Here is a 26,615-nt window from a genome sequence, read left to right as displayed (position 1 = left end):
GCTGTTGTTGTGGGTGTTACAGACTGTTGTTGTTGTGGGTGTTACAGGCTGTTGTTGTGGGTGTTACAGGCTGTTGTTGTGGGTGTTACAGGCTGTTGTTGTGGGTGTTACAGGCTGTTGTTGTGGGTGTTACAGACTGTTGTTGTTGTGGGTGTTACAGGCTGTTGTTGTGGGTGTTACAGGCTGTTGTTGTGGGTGTTACAGACTGTTGTTGTGGGTGTTACAGGCTGTTGTTGTGGGTGTTACAGGCTGTTGTTGTGGGTGTTACAGGTTGTTGTTGTGGGTGTTACAGACTGTTGTTGTGGGTGTTACAGACTGTTGTTGTGGGTGTTACAGGTTGTTGTTGTGGGTGTTACAGGCTGTTGTTGTGAAAACCACATGCGTGCGAGGGAGCAACACTCAATCCCACACAGATGGAACAGGTGGAGTCTACATTTGTTATTTCCTAGACTGCCTTCTCCTGGCGAGCCAGGGTATACGCCTCCTGGACGTTCACGGGAAGGGAGTTTCACGACGTTTTGGCGATGCCCACCAACCCTTGCTGCCTCCACAGTGCTGGGTCACAGGTCACCTTGTTGGGAGCAGCATTGGCAATAACCGCGGCAAGTTTTGCTGCAGAGCTCTTGAGCTATGGGCCAGTCAATGTGGTGGCTACCACTGTACCATTTGCAACACCAGTCTTGACTAAGCATGCCTTGACATAATGTCTGAATGTTTGTATGTTAAACTTCTTCCACACTGTACGTAGACGACCGTGCTAATCGGAGGTGCGGAGGGGGGGGAGAACAAGAATAAAGGCTCATGATAGAGGTTTTTGTTGTTCGATCGCGTAAATATAAATGCGTCGTTAAACCCCGCCACCACATGACGCAAGCCAATTAGTAAGGTTTGTCAGGTAAACAAAGCATGCCAATTCGTTACTGGTTCAGAACACCGGTTGTGTGTCGAAGAGTAAAACGATCTATTGACAATATTGGTCGCGAAAGCCTACAGCGTGTTTACGAATAAAGGCTGCTCAACGCAAAAAAGTAATCGCGAGGTCAATCAAGATCGAAATCACGTGGGTCACGAAGGTCGCTGCCGTTGACCCCATCGCATCACCACCATCGCTTCCCTCCTCGGCTGCTGCACCCAAACAACTCTGGACGCCTTCATGAACAAGATGTTCCGTCTCACATCATTACCGCCACGATGCGTGCGGCTTCAGGTTTTCTCTTCCACTTGGTCGCCGGTCTCTGGGTGCCACTCCAATGTCCGGCTCAGTCAGCTGCCATCTTCTTCCTCCACCCTCCACACCGTGTCCCACCCATCACAACCTCCTCCTATTCCCAACCTCCAAGTTGCTTACCCGATCCTCCACCCTCCACACGTGTCCCACCCATCACAACCTCCTCCTATTCCCAACCTCCAAGTTGCTAACCGTATCCTCCAACTTCTACATCGTGTCCCACCCATCACAACCTCCTCTTCTTATTCCTAACCTCCAAGTTTCTTACCCTATCCATCACCCTCCACACCGTGTCCCACCCATCACAACCTCCTCCTCGTATTCCCAACCTCCAAGTTGCTTACCCGATCCTCCACCCTCCACACCGTGTCCCACCCATCACAACCTCCTATTGCCAACCTCCAAGTTTCTTACCCTATCCATCACCCTCCACACCGTGTCCCACCTATCACAACCTCCTCCTATTCCTAACCTTCATGTCGCTTAACCCTATCCTTCTCCTCCACCCATCGCCACCTCCTCCTCTTCCCGAATGCATCGACAAACGCTCTCCTGCCACGTTCTCTCTTGAACTTCGAAGTCGTGACATTCCTCACAACCTTTGTATGCACCTGTATTGAAAGGCCATGAGATTAATTTTCTGGTGCTTTTGTTGTTGTTGTCATAATTGGACATCCTACGTCATGTATAACGTACACACCAGACAGGATGGATATGACGACACATTATTGCGTTATTACACCGTCGTAAAGCGTACACCAATGTTGATATACAGTGCCGGGTATTGTTTTATATTAAAAAGTAAATCAATTCATCAAGGTCGTATTGAGATACGCGGCACTCTAAAACAAATGACAGCCCAAGGGACCACCAGAGCTTCCTGCAAAACCAATTTCCTGTCGGCAGGTCACTCGAGGTCAAGGCAGGTGGTTGTGTGTGGGTGTGTGAGTCTAAGTATGGAATCCCTGTGCTCATGCAAGCTTTCGTGAGCGCGTGCGTACTTGTGTGGGGAGTGGTGGTGAAAGGGTTAGCGCACTGCACTGCGAACCCGGCGCCCCGAGTTCGATTCCCGCTCACGGCCAACTGAACCGGTCCTGGGCCTCCCCTAGGTCGACTCAGCCTCAAATGAGTACCTGGTGCGGTGTCTAAAAAAAACATCGCCACTAAGAAGACAAAGGCGGCCGGGCGTGGTGCTGGCCAACCATCCCCTCGTGTGCCATGTCGGCCTTCATAGGTGCCACTCGCTAACAGCACTTGCCCCAACAGTCTATGAAGGCTACACGGAGGTCTTTGTCTTGTCTTTGTGTGCACTTGTGGCGAGTCGTGGCGCAAGGGTTAGCGCACTGTGCTCCAAACCCGGCGACCTGAATTTGATTCTCACTCACGACCGTAAAGCGACAGTGAATATTTGAGCCAGTTCCGGGCCTGCCCTAGGTCGACTCAGACTTAAATGAGTACCCAGTGCGATATGTATAAAATGTCAGCATTGGGGAGACAAAGGCGGACGGGCGTGGTGCTGGTCCCACCACCCCCTCGTGTGTTGTGCGTGTCGTGCCGGCCTTAATTTGTTCTCGCTAACAGCACTTGCCCCAACAGTCTGTTCAAGGCTAGATGTGGGATGTCTTTGTGTGAAATTGTGTATTCGGCGGGGGGGGGGGGGTCCTTGGCTTTGTGTACTTGTGCTAGTTACGAGACGAAAATATTATTTTTGTTATTGTATATTTAAGTTGAATATTTTCAACAAAACAACAACAACAGTAACGAATGGATCTAAAACGCCCGAGCTGTGATCTAAATGCGGGGAAGACGGAGCAGAGGAAATAAGAGGAACGAGGGAGATGGAGAGACAAGGCAACATTCCTGGGAGACAAATTATTTGGGTCTTTCGGTAAAGCCACGTAGATAGAAAAAAAATATATCACGACGTTTCGATCGCTAGCTTTTCACCTGATGACGATTGCTTGCGTTGCGATCGAAACGTCGTGATTTTTTTTATTTTCTTCTACCTAAGTGGCTTTACCGAAAGACCCAAAGAATATGAATTCCTGCAGTCACGAAACCTTTAAGTCGAGATTTCTGGGAGACTCAACCCGGACACGTGGTGACCTCCCACTGGCAGCATCGCCCACATTTACATAACCACACCCACCACTCAAGTGACTGCGCCCGCTGCCCAGGTAGCCCCGCCCATAACTCCGGTAGCTCCGCCCACTGTGCAAGTAGCTCCGCCCACTGTGCAAGTAGCTCCGCCCATGACTCCGGTAGCTCCGCCCACAGCGTAGGTAGCTCCGCCCACCACTCAGGTGACTCCGCCCGCTGCCCAGGTAGCCCCGCTCACAACTCCGGTAGCTCCGCCCACAGTGCAGGTAGCCCCGCCCATGACTCCGGTAGCCCCGCCCATGACATCGGTAGCTCCGCCCACAGTGCAGGTAGCCCCGCCCATGACTCCGGTAGCCCCGCCCATGACATCGGTAGCTCCGCCCACAGTGCAGGTAGCTCAGCCCATGACTCCGGTAGCTCCGCCCACTGCGCAGGTAGCTCCGCCCATGACTCCAGTAGCTCCGCCCATGACTCCGGTAGCCCCGCCCGCTGCCCAAGGTAGCCCCGCTCACGACATCGGTAGCTCCGCCCACTGCGCAGGTAGCCCCGCCCATGACTCCGGTAGCCCCGCCCACTGCTCTGTAGCCGCGCCCACTACCCCGCCCACTGTTCAAGTATCCCCGCCCTCTGCTCAGGTAGCCCCGCCCACTACTCGTGTAGCTCCGCCCACAGTACAGGTAGCTCCGCCCACTGGTCAGGTAGCTCCGCCCACTGGTCAGGTAGCCCCGCCCACTCTTTGCCCGCATCATCTGAATCAGACTTTTGACTATTTTTTTCTCATGGAGGAATGCGATGAGCGAGAAAGCTCTTTTTCACAGATGGCCACTAGCGGCGGGTCATAAAATTACAACAACAAACGATACAAAAACATAACGGGAGTGAAAAATATAGTGAAGGTAGGCCAATCACTCAAAATAAATAAACTATTTTTAATTTTACCAGGTAAAGCCCACTGAGCTATTAGTTATTTTTAGGAGCGACCTGGCCACAAATGATAGCTCAGCGAAGTGGCTTGTCGCGTGGAAGTGTTATAGCAGCCAAATACTCTCAACACACAATGGGACAAAATCCCAACGTTCCCAAATGCTTCTGGACGCCAGTTACAGGCGGAGTATGCTTCTTGATTTTTTTTGTTACCTAGAAAAGCCCTCGTTTGCACGGGTGTCCACATTGTCATCTAACATACAGCAAACTGTACATCAAACACATGATGCACACGTACGCAAGCCATTTACCGTGTTCATTTAAATCCTGCACAATATCATTGCGTTGTACCTAAAATTCCTGCACGCCGCCAGAGGCCGCTAACTATTCGCTGAAAGTGTTTTCAAACCGTCACTAAAATATATTCTTGTGCGTGGCAATATGTACAGCAGCCCAAATGACCAATCACAATGTCCGAGGTCTGTAAAGCCGCGACGAGAGGGCTTCACGAGAGAGGGCTCGTGGTTTTTCTATCACTCATCCTCCGTGGAAGGGGGCAGGGGGGGTTCACATCGGGATTTTCACAAATGCTTCGGGAGACCGGAGAAAAAAAAGGGCATTTCTCTCTTTCGACCAAACCGGGACGTGTGGATGCTTTACTGATTTGCAACACAGAGATGATGCCATTGATTTGTATCATGCCACGCTGCATCATGCGACCCCTGTCATCCATACGGACCCTCGGCGTGGCCTCTGGTCTCTGATCTGTTGGCAGCGTCACAGTGCACACAGGAGCCGCGCCGCATTAAAGTCAACACGTATTTTGTATTCAGCACCGATGCTGGGTTAATTCAGGCCGCACCATCCAATGTGGGTTATATATGATATATATTTTTTTAGATTTTTGCCCTTGGGAATGTTTTTGTTCTGCATCACTGGAAAAGTGGACGTCTTTTCACACTGGTCACAGTTCCGAGGGGTTGTAATAGAACATGTGCGAGTGCGTGGACACTTTACAAAAGAAACTGAACAAAAACTCACTTCCCGTGGGCGTCACTGAGGTGCCATACCCTGGCTCGCTAAGAGATTGTGGAACAGAAACAATGTGGACTAGTCTCCATCTGTTCCATCTGTATGCGATCGAGTGTTGCACCTTTTTTGGGGTCCTCTGGGTGTTTATCTCTCGAGGTTAAACACTCATCAATTCATTGGCATAGAGGACCGCAGAGCTTGGGCGCTGGCTCACCGCCTGTTACACATTTTAAGCGTGTGAGATGCAATCTGCATGAATGGCATCGCTACATGGAGGTTTTACCTCTAATATGACCACACAATAGTGAACATCTCACCAGGATATTGATCTCTGATCTGACCCTACCATAGTAACATTCTGACTCACCCTTACTGGACATTTGTGAAAAGAGCTTTATAGCTCATCGGATTCCTCAAGTAAAATACATATTCTGATTCTGACAGTGAACCTCTCAGCTAGAGGTTTTACCTCTGATCTGACCCCACTATAATGAACTTCAACTGGAGGTTTTACCTCTGATCTGACCCCACTATAATGAACCTCTCAGCTGGAGGTTTTACCTCTCATCTGACCCCACTATAATGAACTTCAACTGGAGGTTTTACCTCTGATCTGACCCCACGACAGTGAACCTCTCAGCTGGAGGTTTTACCTCTGATCTGACCTCACTAGGGTTATCCTCTCAGCTGGAGGTATTACCTCTGATCTGACCCCACTAGAGTGATCCTCTCAGCTGGAGGTTTTACCTCATCTGACCCCACAATAATGAACTTCAACTGGAGGTATTACCTCTGATCTGACCCCACTAGAGTGAACCTCTCAACTGGAGGTTTTACATATTTTTTGGTTCTTTCGGTAAGGTCACGTAGATAAAAAATATAATAATAAACAAATAAAAACCACGACGTTTCGATCGCAACATAAGCGGTCGTCATCAGGGAAAAGGGGGTTAGCCTCTAAAGGCAATAGCCCTTTATTGGTGGACTTCCACTAATAAACGGCTTCTGCTAGCGGTGATGGTAGTAGTGGGTAGTGATGGTCCTGGTTGTGTGGGCTTCCACCAATTAAAGGGCAGCCAGGTCTAAAATGGAAACATTACAGCCAGTTATGACTGAAACTGGTTGATAACGTCCTTCCAGTGATTGCTGAGTTTGTACCCATCTTCTGGGTTGAAAGTGTGTCTATGTCTGTATATATGATGACGGTTGCTTGCGTTGCGATCGAAACGTCGTGATATTTTTTTTTCTATCTACGTGGCTTTACCGAAAGACCCCAAAAAATAAGAATAGGTTTTACCATTTCTGGCAAATAAACATGAGGTTTTAAGATGTTCAAGCGCCAAATAGAAACCCTTTGCAAGGCATCAAGTCTGCATTACCCACACATACTTATGGTGAACATGCAAACAAACACGCTCTGATGAGATATGCTTTGTCTTTGAAACTGATTGGCCTACTCCAGAGACAACAGCCTTCTTTAAGGCTTCGTCTCAGACCAGAGAACGCCAAAATGCGAACAGCACAAAGACAATGCCACCATTAGGGCATTTATAGCTCGGGGTGACCAGAAACAAAAAGGTTTCTCTTTGACGTTTGAACATCTTAACACCTGTGTTTTTTTTCGTTATTGCCAGGAAAGCGAAAAAAATACCGAATATTATTTTTGGTCATACTTTGTGACACTGGCAAAACAGAAAAAAGGTTTTAATCTTGATTTGAATCTTTCGTGACTGCAGGAATCCATACTCTTTGGTTCTATCGGTAAAGTCACGGAGGTAGAAAAATAAAACAAAAATAAGGTATTAGTGGACGTCCATAAATGACGTCACGCACCTGGGGGGGGGGGGGTCAGACATTTGTGACGATGTGTGACGAGGGGGGGTTGAGAAATGTGACATCACATCAAAATGCGCAACTTTAAGTAAATATAGACAACACGTTCTACTTAATTAAATAGACTTTTTTAACAAATGTTTTCTCCTACAACATCAGAGTGCAGCGCCACATTAAATACGCACTACAATGACAATAGTTTAAAGCGATTTGAAACATGTTAAATTTTTTTTGAGGGAGGGGGGGCAGAGCTTTGTGACGTCATATTTGAGGGGGGGGGGTCTGACTTTTTGTGACGATGAGGGGGGGGGTCAAAAATCGTCCAAAATCGCGTGACGTCATTTATGGACGGCCCCTTATCCTAATTTTTGCAATCTGAATCCTGTAGGGGGGCGGGGCTTCAATACACAGAGGTTTTTTTAGCCTCTGCTCTGGCACCGCGCTCCAACCCGCTACCCATGATGCCGCGCGCGATGCCCCCTCCCCTCCCTCCCACCCCCCACAGCATCAGCGATGGCCGCCACCGTGGAGAGCGTCTTGGCCCAGGCCGAGCGAGACGATGCCGAGCGGCTCCGTCGGATCACGGTGCACAAGGACATCGAGGTGGAGTTCGACCTGGGCAACCTCACGGCGGTGGACAAGAACCCCCTCGACCTGGCCGAGTTGCGGTGAGCGACGGCCCCCCACCCCCCCGGTTGTGGGAGGTGTGCGCGTGTGTGGCGAGTTTAAAGGTGGTCGGGATGGGATGCAGCGAGCTCCACGTGGTGGCCACGTGTTGGCCAGTCTCCGCTGCTGCTGAGTCGCTCGATTCGACACGAGTGCAGGGAGACTACTTACTAAGGGGGTTGTCGCTGATGATGGTGTTGATGATGATGGTAGAATTACCGATGGTCATTAATAATGTGCTGAGTGGCAGGCCAACAGTCGAGAACGCGTTGGAGAGAGAGAGAGAGAGAGTTTCGTTCGCCCAGGAGATGGAGCGATGGAATTGCTTTAGCTCGTCTGGGGATGCTCGCTGGGTAGATTGTTAACATCGCAGATGTGGTGGTGGTGGCTTGGGTACGGCTTCATCCAGCGGTGGATTGAGACCATGGCTGACGATAGATGGGGCGTCACGGGCACGGGTCAGCAGACTGCGGGCTTTTTAAGGACCTACCCTCTCGTGTTCACGACGTTTCGGCCACAACGGCTGCTTGCGTTGTGGCCGAAACGTCGTGAGAATTTTATTTTATTATGTTTTATTATTGTATTATTTCCCTTCTACGTGACTTTACCGAAAGAACCAAGAACATTGAGTCACTCCACTGCTGGATGAGGGCCTCCTCACGATGTCCAGGCGCAGCTTTGGGTAAATAGGCGTTCAACGTCGTGTAGGGGTGTTTTAATAACACAATCCAATATAAGGCCATTGCCCAAAACGTCGCCCATTATATATTTTCCTTTTTCAGGGCACGATCTTTGACGAATTTGATAAGCTTATTTTGTTTATTGTACCTGTGCACCACTCAACGAAACAGCGGAAACCAAATATATTTGGTTAAATAAATTGCATGCTATTTTTTTTCCTTTAAAAAAAAATCGATCGCCGTATTCTCTGGATTAGGAGACCATCTGGAAAGTAAGACCTGACCCCAAATCTTTTGTGCCCGGTGGCAATAGTTTACACATTTGGTCACACAAACGCCTACCGGGTTTATAAGATGCACAATCAACTTTTGTTTAAAACTACAGCACAGGGCAAGTCGTCGGTCTTCTAAAAGTAATCCTTAACATCTATAAAGCGCCCTTAATCCGGATGAAGGTGATTGGTGGTGGTGCTGCTGGGAGACTGGCTGGTTCCTGGGTCTCTGTGTAAATGATGCCCATGCGTGTGTCCGATGTGAATGGAGAAGTAAGACGATTCAAATGAGAAGCTTGAGTTCACAATCTCGGTCGGGGTCGACTCAGCCCCAACAACAATAACCGTTACCGTCCCCGTGCGTAAAATGTACCGTCGTCATCACCGGTGTTAATTTCCCATTGAATGTCTTCCATGTTGCTGGTAGCCTGGAGGAGGCACGTGACCACAACAGCCACAGCCAAAGCGAGTGGTGTGCCGGGCACGGGCAGATTTCAGCCTGATCATGAATTTCATTGTCACCATCATCGCCACGACCACCCCCCATCATCATCGCTGCCGTTATCTTAACTGTCATTTGTCGCACCTCCGATGAGCACGGTTGGCCTCGTACGGTTCGAAAAAAGTTAAATGGTACATATACATCGGAAATTATGAAATGACTGCCACCTGTTGGAAAGGCAAGTAGACAAAAGTTGGATTCTGGATGGCCCGACACCTGTTATAAGTAGGGTGGATGTTCCAACCATTAAGATCAAGGTTGCCCACTGTTGAGCTAGCCTGAGACTGGTACACTGTTAGGTGGGCAGGCCTATGCTGTACCTTCATGCAATGGCTGAGACTGCTGTCCCTAAAACTAATCCTAAACCCTGAAACCCAAACCTGAACATGAAATATTTATTTATTTTGGTTTTGTTGTTGTTTTATATCTATGTGACTTTACCAAAAAAAACAAGGAGTGGATCCTTGCAGTCACGAAAACTTCTAATCTAGAATGAAATTCTAACCCCAGCACCTAAACGCTATCCTGAAACCCTAACACCAGCCTCTAAAGTTTATTCTGATATCCGAAACCCTAAGCACTGTCTATGAGGCAGATGCTTATCTTTGTCCCGTTGTGCCTTGCTCGCCTCGGTCATAAATACTGTCATTTTCCTTGAAAAATGTGGACGTATAATTGTTAAACTTGAAATTCTATTGCCTCTGCATTTTCTTACAGGAAAGATAGCGCTGGTTACCTGATGGCCCTGGCAAGAGACAACACACAGCTGCTGATAAATGAGATTTGGAAATTGCCGACAGAGCGCGTTGATGACGTCATCATCGCAAAGGTAGGCCATGTGACCTGAATGTGTGTAGCCAGTACGACGCATCTGTGTTTGCGTTCACGCTGGCTGTCGAAAAGTAATTGGCCTCGGTGGACCAAAAATGTATTTCCTTTCATCAGGAAAGCTGAATTTGAATTTCAAGACTGTTTCAGAGAATCCTATAATGGGATTGTTGTGATCATTTGTATGCAATGTTTTGAATCTGGGAGGAAAGCGGAGTGCATGGAGAACTTGAATACAACTCGGGAATAATGGCAGATGTTCAACACCGATGGGTTCACAAACCCAAGCGCTGGTCACCAACTAGGCCAGCGAGTTTTAGGAGCCGCAGCGACACACCGTGGTACCTGCACAAGCCATTTAAGCCTGCCTCCAACGTGATGCGTCACAACTGTGCCCCACCACACCTTGCCATAATCGGTGTGTGCATCGTGTATATATATGGCACGAAGTATGAAACGTGGTGTTGTGAAGTCCTTTTGCAATGGAGATTGTCGTGCATATTTATTACAGTTAAAAATGGAATTGGAACTGATGTATAGTTAAACCTTTCCCGTTCCAATGATGTACGTGTAAATCATCAGTTTTTCTTCCGATTTGAAACGGAACCATAAGAAAAACGTAAATAAAATTACCTCATCAATACCGAGGCTCCCACAAGGCCATGCGGTAGGGCGTTATGGCACCAGCTATCATAGAGTGCGGTTGTGTCGCTACAGTTCTCTGCGGTGAGTACAATTTCTTTAAAAACAGTGCTATACATTTCTAAATAAAATTAACACTGAAGCGCTTGCACGTTCCGAGATTCAGCGGTGAACGGGACACACACCTTGCAACTTGCAGTAGCCTCGGAATGGGAAAGGGTTTATTGAGGTTGGTCTGCTGTGTAGACACTCTATTTGGGCTGGTTGTGTTGGACATGTGAGACCATGTGAGAGTAATGAAGTGTCACCAGTGTCTCTCCACTCCCACGCAGCTATCCACCGTCACACAAGCCAGCCAGGATAATGCAAATCATTTATAATTGGAACGCGCAGACTTTTTCTTCTTCTTCTTCAGAGACAGAATTATTCGGTCGTGGAGGAAACCACAGAAATGCAGGAAGGCCTCCCAAGCCTGTGCCAACAATTATCTAAGCTCTGTGGGCCTATATTGGTTGTATTTGGCCAAACCCATGAATGAGTGTTTATCCAGTTGATCATCGGTTATCCGGCATGCGATTATCCGGCTTCCAACATTATCCGGCGGTCCCAGGCCGATCTGGCAAAACCGCTCCAAAGGCCGTAACCAGTCCGGCGATCGGCACCGTGTACGTGCTATCCAGCGAAAAGTGCGTGTCAAACAGTCATGTCGTTGAAACACCATAGTACGTACATCACTCCATGCAAAGTCTTCGAGATTGGAGTGTTAAGTACGGTGCAGTAAATGCGGTATCTTTTTTTACATTGGGATATTTATTTTTGCCTGTGTTTATACCAATTCATATCATAAACAATTAAAAAAAACATGTACACAACACCTAATATTATGCAGGAATGTGCAAAAATTTCAATAATTGTGGTGGAGTGATTATCCGGCGTTATTGAAAATCTGCCGCCACGTTCCCCCCCGAAGCCGCCGGATAATCGATGATCAACTACATTAGCGAGGAATCCTGCGCATCTGAAGTAAAGCCATGCGTGCAGGGCGGTTAACCCTCAGTTCCTACACAGATGGCATCGGCATAAAAATCTAACCACTGGCTGTAACCGCCATACCTGTTACGAGCCAGGAGGTATGGTGACCTTCGACACTCACGGGTCACGAGGGAGTTTCTGGGGTTTGTGTGCGATCCACCAACCCTCGCTGCCTCCAGAGTGTTGTATTCCAAGCCGCGTGCAGCGTAGCCTCCTGCAGCGTAGCCTCCTGCAGCGTAGCCTCCTGCACGTGTCTTTGTTCATCACGGCTAATTGTTGTCGACGCTCTTCTCTTCCCACCCCTTCCCACTGTCTGCAGCTTCCAAGCCCAACGACGCCTGTGCCCAGGGAGAGGCCGGTGGGTGTGATGTCAATTTCACCATTATTCTCGGCGTCATTGTGCCCATCTCCTCTTGTGTTCCGGGACCTCGGCGATAATTGAGGCATCATGTAGATGCCAGTGGCGTTAGCTTCATCCTGAGTGGTTCCTAGCAACGGTTTGCCATATCCTCCAGATCTTAAGAGGCACTTTTTCTCCCCCGCAAAAGTTGTGGGTTTTGTTTTATAATCCGATACGTATGTGTGTGTGTGATTAGTTGTGGGAGCAGTAGTGTAACGGTTAGTGCACTATGCTACAAACCCTGCGACCCGAGTTCGATTCTCACCCATGGCCAACACCAGTGACGATTATCTGTACTGGTTCGGGGCCTCCCCTAGGTCAACTCGGCCTCACATGAATACCTAACGTGGTGTGTAAACATCGCCACTAGGGAGACGAAGGTGGTTGGGTGTGGTGCTGGCCACCCCCCCCACCCCCTTATGTACCGTACAGGGCTTCATAGGTGCTCGCTAACAGCACAGTCTGTTCAGGCTATATGTGAGATCTTTGTTAGTTCTGTATAACTTTATTGACACTGGGCACATGTCTGGGGTCCATTTTAATTTCCGGAGCATCTTGTAATCAAGAGAAATACGGTATCGTCAACACCAGCTCAACTTGATCGCTGTGCTATGTGCCCCTTAGATCCCCAAGGCTCGTCCGGCTACGCGCTGGGAAGAGTTCGCCAGCTTGAAGGGAATCAAGAACAGAAAGAAGAGCCGGCGCGTGTGGGACGAGGAGAAGAAGGTACGAGTAGTCCTTCAAACGTAGTTTTCCTCTTGAAAACGATGATCAATAATTAATTATGTTTGGGTTCAACTATGTCGTCGTTTTATGCCGCTGACAATAACATTTTCTTGAAACTACTAACTACAGTAAAACCTTGGATTGCGAGCATAATTCGTTCCTGAAACGTGCTTGTAATCCAAAGCACTCGTGTATCAGTTGTGATCACGTGACGCTCGGCAGACAAAGCGTATACATATTCTCAGGTTTTTTTCGGTAAAGTCACGTATAAGGGATTACATCTTGAATCATTGCTTCACTTGATGCAGCTAATTCGGCTGTGACGGTCCCACCTGATGACGGAGACTTGTGTTGCCTCCGAAACGTCGTGAATTTTATTTTGTTTTGTTTTATTTTACTTTCATTAATTTTAATGTTTTTACCTACGTGACTTTACCGAAAAAACCTGAGAATATGAATCATTGCAATCACGAAAGCTTCAAATCTAGAATTAAAGCGTATACACGTACTACTCGTATTGCAAGACCTCGCTGGTTTATCAAATTAATATTTAAAAAATTTGCTCGTATTGCAAAACACTCGCAGACCAAGTTACTCGCAATCCAAGGTTTTACTTTACTGAACTTATAGCAGGTATGGCCCACTGAGCTATACAGCTGTTTTTCAGAAGTGACCTTGCAACAAATGATAGCTCAATGAGGTGGCTAATCACGTGGATATTTTAGCAGCCAAATACTCTTAGACGCATGTTTATAAATGTGGAGGGAAAAACCGGAGGACCCGGAGAAAAATCCACGCGACCACGGGGAGAGAGACACGCAAACTCCAGATATACAGCAGCCATGCAGGGGGATATGGGAGAGAAGCAAGGTATGAAGCAACTTGGGCTCGGTACCAACAACAACAACCAACAGCGAGCCCCAGGGACAGCCAGCGCGTGACGAAGGCAGCCCCCAACAGATCTCAGGGCTGCCTCAGCAAGGTGATCAGTGTCATGGTCGGCTCGGTATATGTATTGGTAATGTCGTTTAACATCAGGTGTGATGCTGGCCTGAATAGGTCCTGCCGAACAACACCTGCTTCAGCTGTCTTTTTAAATCCTTTATATTAAGTTCACTTGCTTGCGCGCTTGCGCGCTTACGACCGTGCACATTTTTCGGTCGTTTTTAACCCACTTCCGTGATCCAATCGAGCTGACATTTTGCACACTGACTCGTTGTGCGTGACAATTTATTTTCGTGAAAATTTTTTCCCAAAATTTTCCACTTTTTAGGAATTTTTTTTTTTCATATTTAATTTAAAATACCAATGTGATAAAAATGAAACTCTTACTCAAGAAAAACAGAAATGAATAATAAAATAAAACCGATGCCACGCATACAAAGGATTTATAGTGAAAAACTTAGTTTTTACGGGTAAATTTTTTGATCTAAACTAGCAGGGTGTGGCGGGTGTTCCGTGCTGTGTGTGTGTAGGAGTGGCGGCCACGCTGGGGTTATAAACGCGCCAACGACAACACAAAGGACTGGCTCATCGAGGTGCCGGATCATGTCGGTGAGTGGTCAGCAGCATCTCCTTGCACCCCCCGTGTGCAGGGCCGGCCAATGTTGCCGATCCTGTGAGCCACACTTCTAAATCTTCGTACGGCCGGGAGCCACAAGACAGAGGGGCACAGTGGTCACACGGCCGGTCCTCTCGCATTGGTTGGCTGTGGGAATGCCCCGGGAATGCTCATTGTTGGCTCCGCTCCCAGGGAATTTTTTTACACATTTACGGAATTCCCTCGGTATGCGCGTGGGATACGTTCAGGAGATGCTCGTGAATAGAACATTTTGCGGATAATGATATTGGCCTTCAAAAACCTCTCTTTTAAATGATTTGCTTTAAATAACTATATAAATAAACTATAAATACATCAAAATTGTCTCATCACTTTCTTGCATCACATTCTCTCATCACTTTGTCTCATCACTTTGTATCTCATGACTTTGTATCTCATCACTTTGTATCTCATCACTTTATATCTCATCACTTTGTATCTCATCACTTTGTATCTCATCACTTTGTATCTCATCACTTTGTATCTCATCACTTTATATCTCATCACTTTGTATCTCATCACTTTGTATCTCATCACTTTATATCTCATCACTTTGTATCTCATCACTTTGTATCTCATCACTTTATATCTCATCACTTTATATCTCATCACTTTGTATCTCATCACTTTATATCTCATCACTTTATATCTCATCACTTTATATCTCATCACTTTATATCTCATCACTTTGTATCTCATCACTTTGTATCTCATCACTTTGTATCTCATCACTTTGTATCTCATCACTTTGTATCTCATCACTTTGTATCTCATCACTTTGTATCTCATCACTTTGTATCTCATCACTTTATATCTCATCACTTTGTATCTCATCACTTTGTATCTCATCACTTTGTATCTCATCACTTTGTATCTCATCACTTTGTATCTCATCACTTTATATCTCATCACTTTGTATCTCATCACTTTGTATCTCATCACTTTGTATCTCATCACTTTGTATCTCATCACTTTATATCTCATCACTTTATATCTCATCACTTTGTATCTCATCACTTTGTATCTCATCACTTTGTATCTCATCACTTTGTATCTCATCACTTTGTATCTCATCACTTTGTATCTCATCACTTTGTATCTCATCACTTTATATCTCATCACTTTATATCTCATCACTTTGTATCTCATCACTTTATATCTCATCACTTTGTATCTCATCACTTTATATCTCATCACTTTATATCTCATCACTTTGTATCTCATCATATTCTCTCTCTCGATGCAGTCGTGTAGAGTACCAGATGCGGTTTGTGGATAGCCAAAATCACGGATGGCAAGTTCATGAATAACGAGGGTCTACTGTATTGTGCACCCAAAAATATCTGGCGCATGGTATGTCAGTCCACGCGAGTTCAAGGGCGCTGTGATACAATAAAAGCGGACTGCGACGGAATCACCAATCTTACTGATATTATATCCTTAGGTTTTTTGGGTAAAGTCACGTAGGTAAAGAACCGTCACAGCTATCGTGCTGTGACGGTTCCACCTGAAGACAGAAGCTTGTGTTGCCTCCGAAACGTCGTGATTTTTATTTTATTCTTATTTTACTTTTATTAATTTTAATTCTTTACCTACGTGACTTTACCGAAAAAACCTAAAAATATGAATCCTTGCTGATATTAGCCAATCAAATAAAGGGGGTGTGTCACGTGACTCGAACCATGGATCGATTGGCATTGAATCGACACAGCTATTAACCCGCAAATTGTAATTGAGTGGAATCGATACTTAATCTCGAAAAACGATCCACAATACCATATATGGGCCAATACACGCCCCTTACGGCCAAGGCCACGCCCACTTCCGTATATGGGCAAATCTCTGATCGGTGATTTTGTCGGGTGTACGATTTTTATCGTATTAGAGCGCTCATCTTGACTCTGAGATGCGCGTAAAACGTGTAGGTGAACGTGACAACGGGGCGAGCGAGGGATGCGTGTGTTGGTTGTGAGCTTGGCCTCTCCCCCCCCCTCACCGCCCTGTGTTTGCCGCGCCTCCTCTCCCAGACCCCAACGAGGATCAGTTCGCGAAGAGAATCACCGCCAAGAAGGAGCGCGTGGCCAAAAACGAGCTGAACCGCCTCCGCAACATCGCCCGCGGGGTAAAGAGGAGTGGTAAGTCGCCTGCTCGCGCGCCGCTGACGCCCGCGTGTGGCCGCTTGCCGTCGCAGACGCGTCCGCCTCCCGCGTCGACGCACACGCGTGTCGGGGACAGAGTTGAAACTAAACTATGAAAACTATAATACTAAACTATTTTTATTTTATCAGGAAAGGCCCACGGAGCTATGTATAGCTCTTTTTCAGCAGCGACCTGGCCACAAATGATAGCTCAATGAAAGTGGCTTATCATGTGGATATTTACTCAAAACGCATGTTTCTAAATGTGGAAGGAAAAAGCAGAGGACCCGGAGAAAAATCTATGCGGCCACGGGGAGAACATGGACACTCCAAATATACAAGCGTCATGGTCAGGGAGGAACCTACGACCTCCTCTATTCCAGGGGAGGTAGTTAACGCTTCGCCACCATGGCACAGTTGATGCTAACAAAGACTCCGTTTCGATTTTGGAGGTCGCAAAAGGTCACGAATATTGGAAGGAACTGTGAGGAGGAGGAGGCATTTTCCCCCAGCGCCTGGGATGTTAACGGCTCGTAAGGAGAGAAAAAAAAATTGATATGCCGTTGGTATTTACATGTATATGGTGCTGCATGGGTATCGCTGTTCGCATCTGAAAGTAAAGTAAACACGGATAATTAATTGATACATTTGAGTGAAAAACAATAATTGCCACGTTAAACGCTTGTACGCATGGTAATGTAATTGTCGGGTGGTGGAGGGTGTTAACGACACAAATTTGGTCAGATCCATAACGTGGCCGAACTCAAAATCCATTACGAATCGGATAAGGACATTTATATCTCATTGCCCCAAAATTGAACTGTTTCAATTATGCTCTTCCAGACCAGTGTTTTCCAGTTTGTATAAGCAGGCAAAACTTTGACTGGTTTTGACTATTGGCTTCATCAGCAGGGTGCGGCCAAATTTGTTTGTGTTGCTGGGTGTCCTGGGGGTAAAGATGCACCACGTGGTGGTACACCAGCAGTCGTTGATCTTGCAGAAAGGATGATCCAGTTCTGAGACATTTCCACCACTGGGTAGGCCGACCAAAAGTCAAGAGTACACTGCCCAGTGCTCCGTGAAGCATTGAGAGTTTACTTTGTAAAATACTTAAAGCACGTGCGACAAATAATGAAAAGCTCAAGTTCCTGAACATAAAAAAAAATGCAAGACCGTAAATGTTGCCAAAGTATTAGTGACGTTCTCTTATTTCACTTGTTGTGGTTTCTTCCCCTGCCCTCTTACTCTGTCCTCTAGTCCCCTAGTGTCTCCCCTTTACGTGTTGAGTGCTGATGATGTAAAATGTAAATAATCGTCTGGTGCTTCGTTGCGTCGCAGCACCTGCGGGCGCCACGCCGCCTGAGAAGCCGAGCCGCGACGATGTGAGTTGCTCCTCTTTAACCCGCACCTCCGATTAGCCACGGTTGGCAACGTTACGGTGCGGAAGAAGTTCAGCATGCATGCATATCTACAACCCAATCTGCACTTCAGTGTTCCGTCGCGGGAGGAGAAACTCGCGTCATCTCACACAAGCTCTGCGATGCACGGCCACCCTTTTTAATAAATCCGTTGTCGGTCGGCAGCTCGTTGGCATTGCACCGGCCGGGGGGGAAACGCATTCCTGCCACTAACAACCAGAACACCGTGACAGTGCGGTGTGGGTTTACACGGCGTGCGAACGTGTGACCGCATTTGCAGGAAATGTCGCAGTGAGAATGGTCAAATTTTCTAGCGCTTGGGTCGATTGTTAGACAGCACAAATGTGAGAGGATGGCAACTACTGGGGGAGGCCTTCATCCAGCAGTGGATTGATCATTGCTGATAATGATGAAGATAAAACCTTTGTCTCCTTTAAACGACGACATTGTATACAGTGCTCGACCCATGCGTCTCCCATCCTGCGGTTCCCTCGCTGTTGTGTTCAGCTGCGTTACAAACAAACGTGTACCGGCCCCTGTGCCGTCGTAGGTTGTGTTTAGACGAGCCAAGGCCAATAGAGCGAGCGCTGTGATCCATGTTGGTGGATTTCAACGGGCTACGCGATCCACCACAACGCTCTGACCAACAATTACCCTGATTTAACCCCGTAGTATACAATAGCCGTAAAGTACTAACGCCATCTATTGGTAGAAGTTAATGTATGCTTTCTTATGTGATTTTACTTGCCGTGAGCCGTTTTGAAAGTTGCTTACGCGCGCGCTTGTCATGATTTGTCTTGAGATCCACGAATAATGTTTTGCCATCCACTTGTGGGCCCACGATCATCGACGTGATCGGCCACCGCTAGTCTAGACACTGGCCACATATGAGAGGCGGCAGTGATTGAGGAGGTGGTGGAGGGGGTGGGGCAGTCAGGAGTGCGGGGGACAAACCGCCACCATAATCGCCGAATGAGTAAAACGCAGGCCCCAATTTTCCAGGTGACGTGACGTGTGCCGCTCTTGTGTCTGTGCTTGTCGCTGCAGCTCGGGAAAGCCATCTACGTGGCCAAGAGGGCAACGGCCTCCGTAGGCAAGTTTCAGAACAAACTGGTAAGCCGAGTTGCGGTCGTGATTGAACATTGTGAAATGTTCGCGCTAAAACATTTGGATTTTTGTCATGGTTTAACGTGGTGACACGGACCGTTGTCTATTTCATATTGATAATAACTCGCAATCCACCTTAACGGTGCGCGATGTATCTCGTACGTGTATTTGTAATGCACCGACAAGGCCGAGCGGTGTCTGTTGTGGGCTCTTGCCCTTTCACAACAGGATCCAGAATCTGGCTGTTTAAATAAGTGATGATGGAAATCAATTTGTCCAGGAGTGGGGGGTGGGGGCGGCCGGGGGATGGGGGGGGGGCTTAGGCTGATGAGTCTAAGGCAAGGGTCGCCAACCTGCAGCTCTGGAACTGCATGCGGCTCTTTCAGGACTGCAGTGTGGCTCTTTGAATTCGAAAAAAATTGGTTCTTCTTGCTATTTTGGTTGCTGACCCCTGACCTTGGAAGTCCAGTTCATCATGGAAGTCCAGTTTACCATGGGCAGGGTCGGCATCCTGCGGCACCGGAGCCGCATGCGGCTCTTTCAGGACTGCTTAGTGACGGTTTTTTATTAAGTACCACCGTCTCGTATTCACTTGCAATGCGGCTCTTGAAATATTTTTTTGACCTAATTCGAAAAAAATGGTTCTTTGTGTTTTGGTTGCAGACCCCTGGTCTAAGGGACATGCGCGTTTTGCTATTGTGGCCATCCCTAAACACTTTTCACCGCGCATATGATAATTAAATATACCGGTGTATTTTATGCAGCCGTCCATGCAAATTGCATCTCCTGGAACGCTGTAGAATTTATGACGCGCGCAAGATTTTAACGGAGGCACGGGAAACGACAGATAAAGCAGGGGGAAGGCAGCCAGAACCGGCGGCAACAATTTCCAAAGCTCTGTGGTCCTATAATCAGGATGTTTGTGCCATCTTCATGAATGAGTGTGTTCATACGTGTGGAAGGAAACCCACAGCGGTTCATGTCTGTGCTGTGCTGAAATAAGGGCGATGATGACCAAGGCGTTGTTTGACTGATGTTTTGTTTCGTTACTTTTCAGCCAAAAGAAAAAGAGGCCCGGAATGTAGGGAAGAAGAGAAAGGTGGGTGCTTGCCCTCTGGTTCCAGTGTCCTCAGGCATTCTCTGTTTATTTACTACTACTGCTACTCGTGGCATGTGCTGGCACATTATTAACCCGATCATTGTTGGACACGTGGAGATGTGCTCGCATACATTGGACATCCGTGAAAGAGAGCCGCGTAGCTTATCGGATTTCTCCAGGATAAATAGTGGTTCTGATTTGAAGGTGGCTCTGAGCACTGCGTGTATCGGAAGATCCCTGGATTCCATCTTCCGCGAAGCTTATGGGCAACAACCCTAAACCATATCCGCTGCACAAACCTTGCAGCAGATGCGGATACTTGAAGGACAATTGGCTATGATAATTGGTTTTTTACCCTTCTATCTGGCAACAAAACTGACACCTTTTTACAAAAAGTCATGTTTGCATAGATCGCAATACCTGCAGTCATAATACAAACAAAAGACATAACTCTGATAATATGCACTGTCCTTGAAGTTGATTGGTCCACACCCGAGACAGCTTTCCTTAGAGCCTAGTCTCACATGGGTTGGACCAGATGACGCCAAAAGGCGCACTCGTGCGTATTGCGGTCTATGGAAACATGACTTTTTGTAAAAAGGTGTCAGTTTTGTTGCCAGATAGATGGGTAAAAAACCAATTATCATATTTTTACTGGCAAATGAGGTTCCGATAGTGACAATTGGCTAATTAAAACCTCTCCCGTGTGTGACTGTGGTCACCCAGAAACAAACCATGGAACATTTAATGACTCTATTACTGATTCGCAAATATGAAGGGGTGGCATCATCACAGACCAGCGATGCACTCTGCTACTTCCGACGCAATTACCTGGCTCAACCACCTCAATGTAAAATGTTATCGTGGCTCTACATCAACATCAGCAGCCATGCAAATAAGTGCATGTATGTTCAATCCCATATGGCGCGTAGGAAACCGTTGATCCTGTGAAGGCTGCGCTTTGCGCACAAGTGTCTGCGCCATGTGGCTTTGTGTGTTCAGCTCCGCAAAAATGGAAATACCTCCAGTGTTAACGGCTCACCATTGGTTGGTCATCCCATGTCAGGTTTCATGATATCTTAAAAATATATATACCTTAAATCTCGCGTTTAAGCAGGCTGATTAAACTGTTGAGCAATTTGACAAAGTCGATAGGAAAAAGTTGTATTAGGATGCTTTGTACAAGAAGAATAACTTTGTAGATTTGGCATTTGCGGCATTGTAATAGTGCAAGGCTGTCGCGGAGGCAGGCACTGTGTTTCACACTGGACTGGTTTCACAGTAGGGGCCTATGTTGCTATTACAAAGAACGGTCACTGCAACACACGCTTTCAGATGCGCTTCTGCGGCCTTCTGGAATGCTCTTCCAATTTTCGAAAGCCACTGGGAGCTACGCACTTTTAAATCCTCTCGATTGAAAACTCATTTCTTTAGAACCGAGAGGGAAAATGTATCGAACAATAAACGATGGATTACAAATAATCTTCAAGGTTATGGAAGCGACACAGAGATGGCTTGGTCACACGTTTAGAAGAGAGGAATAAAATGCAAATGGAAGAGTTATGCAGATTAGAGACCCGTAGAGTGACGGAGAGGTCCGTAGACTTGCACAGAATATCTTGCCCTTCTCAACTGGTTCGGTCTCACTCAGCACAACTTCAGATGCGCTCCTGTGGCCGTCTGGAATGCTCTTCCAATATTAGGAAGTCACTGGAGCTATGCACAATTAAATTTAGATTGAAAACTCATTTCTTTAGAACTTGTTTTTGTGTTTAGTTTGGCCTTCCCCCGCACCTCCGATTAGTACGGTTGACTACGTATGGTGCGAAAGAAGTTCAACAAACATTCGTGTGAATACAGTTCAGTAACTCGCAGGTACGTTTGTTTTCTTTGGAAAAATTCATCACGATGTACGTATAACGTGTGTGCGTGCGTGTGGTGCAGTTCTCGCCATTGGTTGGAGACCTGTCCAAGGAAAAGGAGCAGCAACTGAGTCTGCTGAAAGCCATGAACAGCAAGAAGCCCAAGATGGACATCACCAGGGTAGGTCTTGACCATCGCCTAGAGGAAGCTGGGTGGATTATTATGACAACGCTTATTTACCCAGGAAAGCCTCTCACAGAGTCTCAAGACTCTTCTTCAGGAGGGTACTGCCCACGTTTTCACAATAGGGGGATGATGGTTGCTGTGTATATTCCAATTGGGTCATTTGTGGCTTTATTTTTGTTAATTTGGACCTTGACACCGGCACATGATGGGGGCCCTCTCTTGCGAACAACTTCACGGGGATCATTGGCGTTCACTCTGAAATAGACGGAGCACGTATTTTTATGTTTAGCACACCGGCAGCGTTAACCAAGCCGGCAGTGGGATTCGAACCTCCGCAGCGAGCGGAGAACGAGCTAGCGCTTGGGCCATTTCGCCATCATGACCCTATGGGACTTAATTTTATCTGATTTTGTCACTTGAGGCTGAGTAGTCTAGGGCTGATGGAAAACTCTGCAAGCAGGCAACACGGTTAATGCTGCATTTGTGTCAGAACATGGAGCCAGCTCTGTTGCAATCTTGGATTTGACACTTGGATCAACTCATTCCAAGATTCAATCGGGTTTCCAAGCATTTTGATTTGGACGATCTTGTCCTGGTCATCGATGAAATGGCAAAAGTCTGAAATGCGTATGACGCTCGTGGTTTTTGGTTTCACTCTGCGTTTGCTGTCGTCTGGCAAAATGTGTTTGTATAGCAAATGATTGATGTGTATGGTGAGCACTTTGCACCAGCCGAGGAGGGGAGGGCTGCTTTGTGATGTGTAGTGCCGCTAGGGCTTCTTTGATGTCGCGATCGGTCTCGCTCGCCGCGCTGCTGTGATCCTCCGCTAACTGTTGAAACGGTAACGGTGATCTGCTAAAATGAAGCCACTGCAGCTGTGAACTTTAAAATATAGATTGAAAATGAATTTCTTTTGAACTTCTCTTTGTGTTTAGTTTGGTCCTTCCCCCTTCCACCCCCCCCCTGTACTTCCCATTAGCACGACGGTTGGCTATGTACGGTGCGAAAGAAGTTCAACATAAGCACACGTTGAGGCGATGCTCATCTGATTACAGCCTTGAGCCACTGGGGGAAATTCCACTTTCCTATGTCGGGGGTGGGTTTTCCTTGGGACAACCCACTGATGACTTCCCCACAAAAAAAATGGTAGATATTTTAATGACCCCAGAAGGGATGATAGATCGAGTCAACCCCTCGATGAGGAATTAAACACTCCACCTTTCCGATAGCTAGCCACTGTCTCTTCCGCTGAGTATACCTGGCCAGGTGTAGATGACCATCGTAAGCGGCCGTGTCGCCCCTGAGATGTGGAAATTTCACGATGGGAATGGCTATTCGTGGCACATTAAATTTTTCAAACATTTAATCTCCTTAAGAACTGCTTACAAAAACAATAACGTTCACAGTAATAGTTTAAAGTCCTGAAAAGCAATGGGATATTACCCGTTACATTTCCAGATAAAATGATGGCATGCCAGTTTTATGACGTCAACGTTTTCCGAGAGCATGTGCTTTGTAAGCATTGTAGATTGTGAAGTTGTAACGAATATAAAGACTGGTGGCAGGCCTTTGAGGAATGAACAGCAGTTGAATATAAACTTTAAGCAGTATTTGTACTCCAAAGCGCAAAACCCAGACGATAAAAATGTTAAACACAATTAAAATGGTACCGCAATAATCGTCGCATCGTGAACTTAGAAAATTCTGTCGACTAAAAACTCGCCCCCACTAAAGAGGACATCGCAATACAGTGTAAGGACCCCACGAGAACCAGGAGAGTTGCTCTTTCAAATGAGGTCTTTTTAGAAGTGCTATGAAGAAGAGCCATTGCCCAAAATTTCACCTATTATGTGTATTATTAAGGCCACAGTGATATTGACGTATTTGTGTCTGTGCACCATTGCCAACGCAGTGGCAGCAGCAGTGTCAACAAACGCTTTGTTTAGAAGTTGGATTAATCGTCTTCCCCATGCGTGTGGACGCGTTCGCTCAGGCCGTGAACAAGCAAATTCGGGAGGAGCAAAAGGAGGCGGCTCTGGAGAGAATGAAGAAGAGGGGCGGGAGGAGAGGAGGTGGTGGTGGCGGCGGAGGAAGGGGTGCTGGGAAGAGGTCCGGAGGATCGGGCAGAGGAGGAGGAGGCAGAGGCGGCGGCGGCGGCGGCGGTGGCAGCTCTAAGAAGGGACAGGCTGGGAAAGGGCGGAATTCTTTCTCCGGCAAGATGGGGAGCAAGTTTGGCAGAGGTGGCAAGAGTAGTCGGGGTGGAAAGGGGAGAAAGTGAATAGGGACGAGTGTACATTTGTGAATACCTTTTCAATAAAAGAAGCCGTTCCGTTTTTTTTCTGTTGCGGAATTGTTTTGTCATTAGCAATCTGTATGCATATTCATTTAAGCGAACTACCGAGTGTGTGTGTTCATGAAACATTTCAATGCATTTAATATCTCGCCGATTCCAACTTGTGTATTGTATTTCGCTGATTCGTTGTACGGTAAAGCAATGTTCTTCATTGCAAGGCCCCATGGGGGCCCCTGGTGGCCTTTAGTGCGGCCCCCCACAATACATGGAGTGAAAACACCCCCATCATCGTGCTGTTGTCAAACCCCCCTCCAATGGTTCCAAACGTGTGGTGGCCCCCCTCTGAAAATTAGTGAAGAACACTGCGATAAAGAGTAATTTCTGAAAATAATTTTCTTTCAAGAAGTTGCTTTAATAGTTTTGAATCCAGTGGGCCAACTGTCATTAAGGCATCTGCTAAGGCGCTGCGTTGTGGATCTTGTGGAGGCGATTCGACTCGAGTGGAGCGAGCGTGAAGGTGTTGTGGCTGACGGTCGGTTACTTGACCAGCCGAGTTGAGCAAAAGAGCGAGCGGAGCGATCAAACAGAATTTGTTCTCGGTTCTTAACTAGTGCAGGGCAGAAACAGTTTCTGCATCTGGCAGATTACTTTTTTTTTTAATCTTGCATTGAAATGAGTTTCTAATTATATTAATTCGATGTCTGTGCGCACATGTGCGCTTAGGGGAGCCTGTGTTCATCGGTTTTTTTCATGCGCGCACCCCAGTTTCAATAGACGTTAACATTTTCCAATGAGAGGCTCCTGAATTTGTACGTAGAAGGAAACTTGTTTAAATTGCACGGCAACTAAGCACCTTGGAACACAGCTCGTCTCTATTTCCTGCTGGAGTCGAGCCAAGGGGACACCCAACCCCAAGTGGCGGCTGTCTCGAGCGTGTCCGCAGAACCGGGCTGCAAGCGGGTGTTAGTATGAAAACTAAGAATATGTTTGACCCTTTCTGGCAACAAAATACGTGTTTAAGATGTTCAAGCCCCAAATATTAACCTTTTGCAAGAAATCAAGTGCGCATTAACCACACGCACTTGTGATGCTCTGAAAAGTGCATTGTCTGTGTCCTGTTCGCCTTTTGGCGTTCTCTGGTCTTGCACTACTGAGACTGGACCATAAAGGAGATAGTCTCAAAGACGATGCATGTGTCGTGGGTTCCACGGAGGCACACACTTGAACTTGGAGGCAACACGTTTATTACACGGTCCCAACAGGGCTACTACTTAAACGTTAACACATTCCTGCGAAGGGAGCTGGTCGGAACGTTGGGTTGCTCGGTCAATGGCCAGGGTCAACGGCGGCGTGGTGTATTCCGCAAATATGCCCGACAGGGCGGGCACAAGCCGGCGTGAGTAGGTTAAACGTTGAGTTTTATAACAGCACCACGGGGTGACCAGCCCCTCCCCACCCAGCCCCACCCAGCCCCTCCCTACCCAGCCCCTCCCCTCTCCACCCAGCCCCACCCCTCCCATTTTTTGATGCACGACGGACGGACACAATAATCCCCTGTGGGCTGGTGTAACCAGGAGGTTCCTACCAGTACAACGGGTTAACTCGACCCCAGCAGGGTAACTACACAACCGGGTCAGTAACTCACTGCCTGACCCACGATGCCGCACGTGACGACCGGAGATCAAAGAGACGTCGCCTGGCGGGCTGATTCCAGAAGACCTCGGCTTTCTGCCGCGGAGCGCGGCCTCACTCCGCCCTCGGCCACGTCCCCTTCTGGATCTCACCAGAAGGTTCTCGGCCACTCATCACGTGTCCCTCGAGCCACCCTTTGGGCCCCCTCGCTACCCTGTCCCGGTCACGTGCCCTCTCGGGTTCACCCAGAGTGTCACGTCATTACTTGCCCTCTCTCTGACCGTCACCAGAACCATGCCCCCTGGTGCACGCTTCCATGCCATACCCACTCTGGTGCCAGAGAGAGACTCAAGACGCACAGTTCCAATCTTGTGACAAGCTGGCGCTAAGCGCCATAGTGACTCCATTACGTCA

The 26,615-nt window shown here is 47.4% G+C and overlaps 1 protein-coding gene across 1 annotated transcript; it reads left to right on the top strand.

The window, feature by feature from the left end:
* The first annotated feature begins 7,613 nt into the window (after positions 1 to 7,613).
* On the top strand, positions 7,614 to 24,610 carry RRS1 (regulator of ribosome synthesis 1). Its single transcript, XM_078878140.1, has 11 exons — positions 7,614 to 7,785; positions 9,955 to 10,066; positions 12,059 to 12,097; positions 12,764 to 12,865; positions 14,341 to 14,419; positions 16,493 to 16,600; positions 17,942 to 17,985; positions 19,069 to 19,134; positions 20,186 to 20,227; positions 22,172 to 22,270; positions 24,270 to 24,610. Exons 1-11 carry the CDS (start codon positions 7,631 to 7,633, stop codon positions 24,552 to 24,554), a joined length of 1,131 nt encoding a protein of 376 aa, XP_078734266.1. The 5' UTR covers positions 7,614 to 7,630; the 3' UTR covers positions 24,555 to 24,610.
* Positions 24,611 to 26,615: the final 2,005 nt, after the last annotated feature.

This window comes from Lampetra fluviatilis, chromosome 50 (assembly GCF_964198595.1).
Source record: "Lampetra fluviatilis chromosome 50, kcLamFluv1.1, whole genome shotgun sequence".
Lineage (NCBI taxonomy): Eukaryota > Metazoa > Chordata > Hyperoartia > Petromyzontiformes > Petromyzontidae > Lampetra > Lampetra fluviatilis.
The sequence above is the reverse complement of the archived record's forward strand: the minus strand, read 5'-3'. Positions and strand labels throughout refer to the sequence as shown.

What these genes read in the sequence shown, in the direction of transcription:
- RRS1 (XM_078878140.1), top strand. Translation starts at nt 7,631, where the DNA reads ATGGCCGCCACCGTGGAGAGCGTCTTGGCCCAGGCCGAGCGAGACGAT. An exon ending in TGTGGGACGAGGAGAAGAAG is followed by an intron (nt 12,866 to 14,340) that starts GTACGAGTAGTC and finishes GTGTGTGTGTAG; the next exon opens with GAGTGGCGGCCACGCTGGGG. An exon ending in AGAAGCCGAGCCGCGACGAT is followed by an intron (nt 17,986 to 19,068) that starts GTGAGTTGCTCC and finishes TTGTCGCTGCAG; the next exon opens with CTCGGGAAAGCCATCTACGT.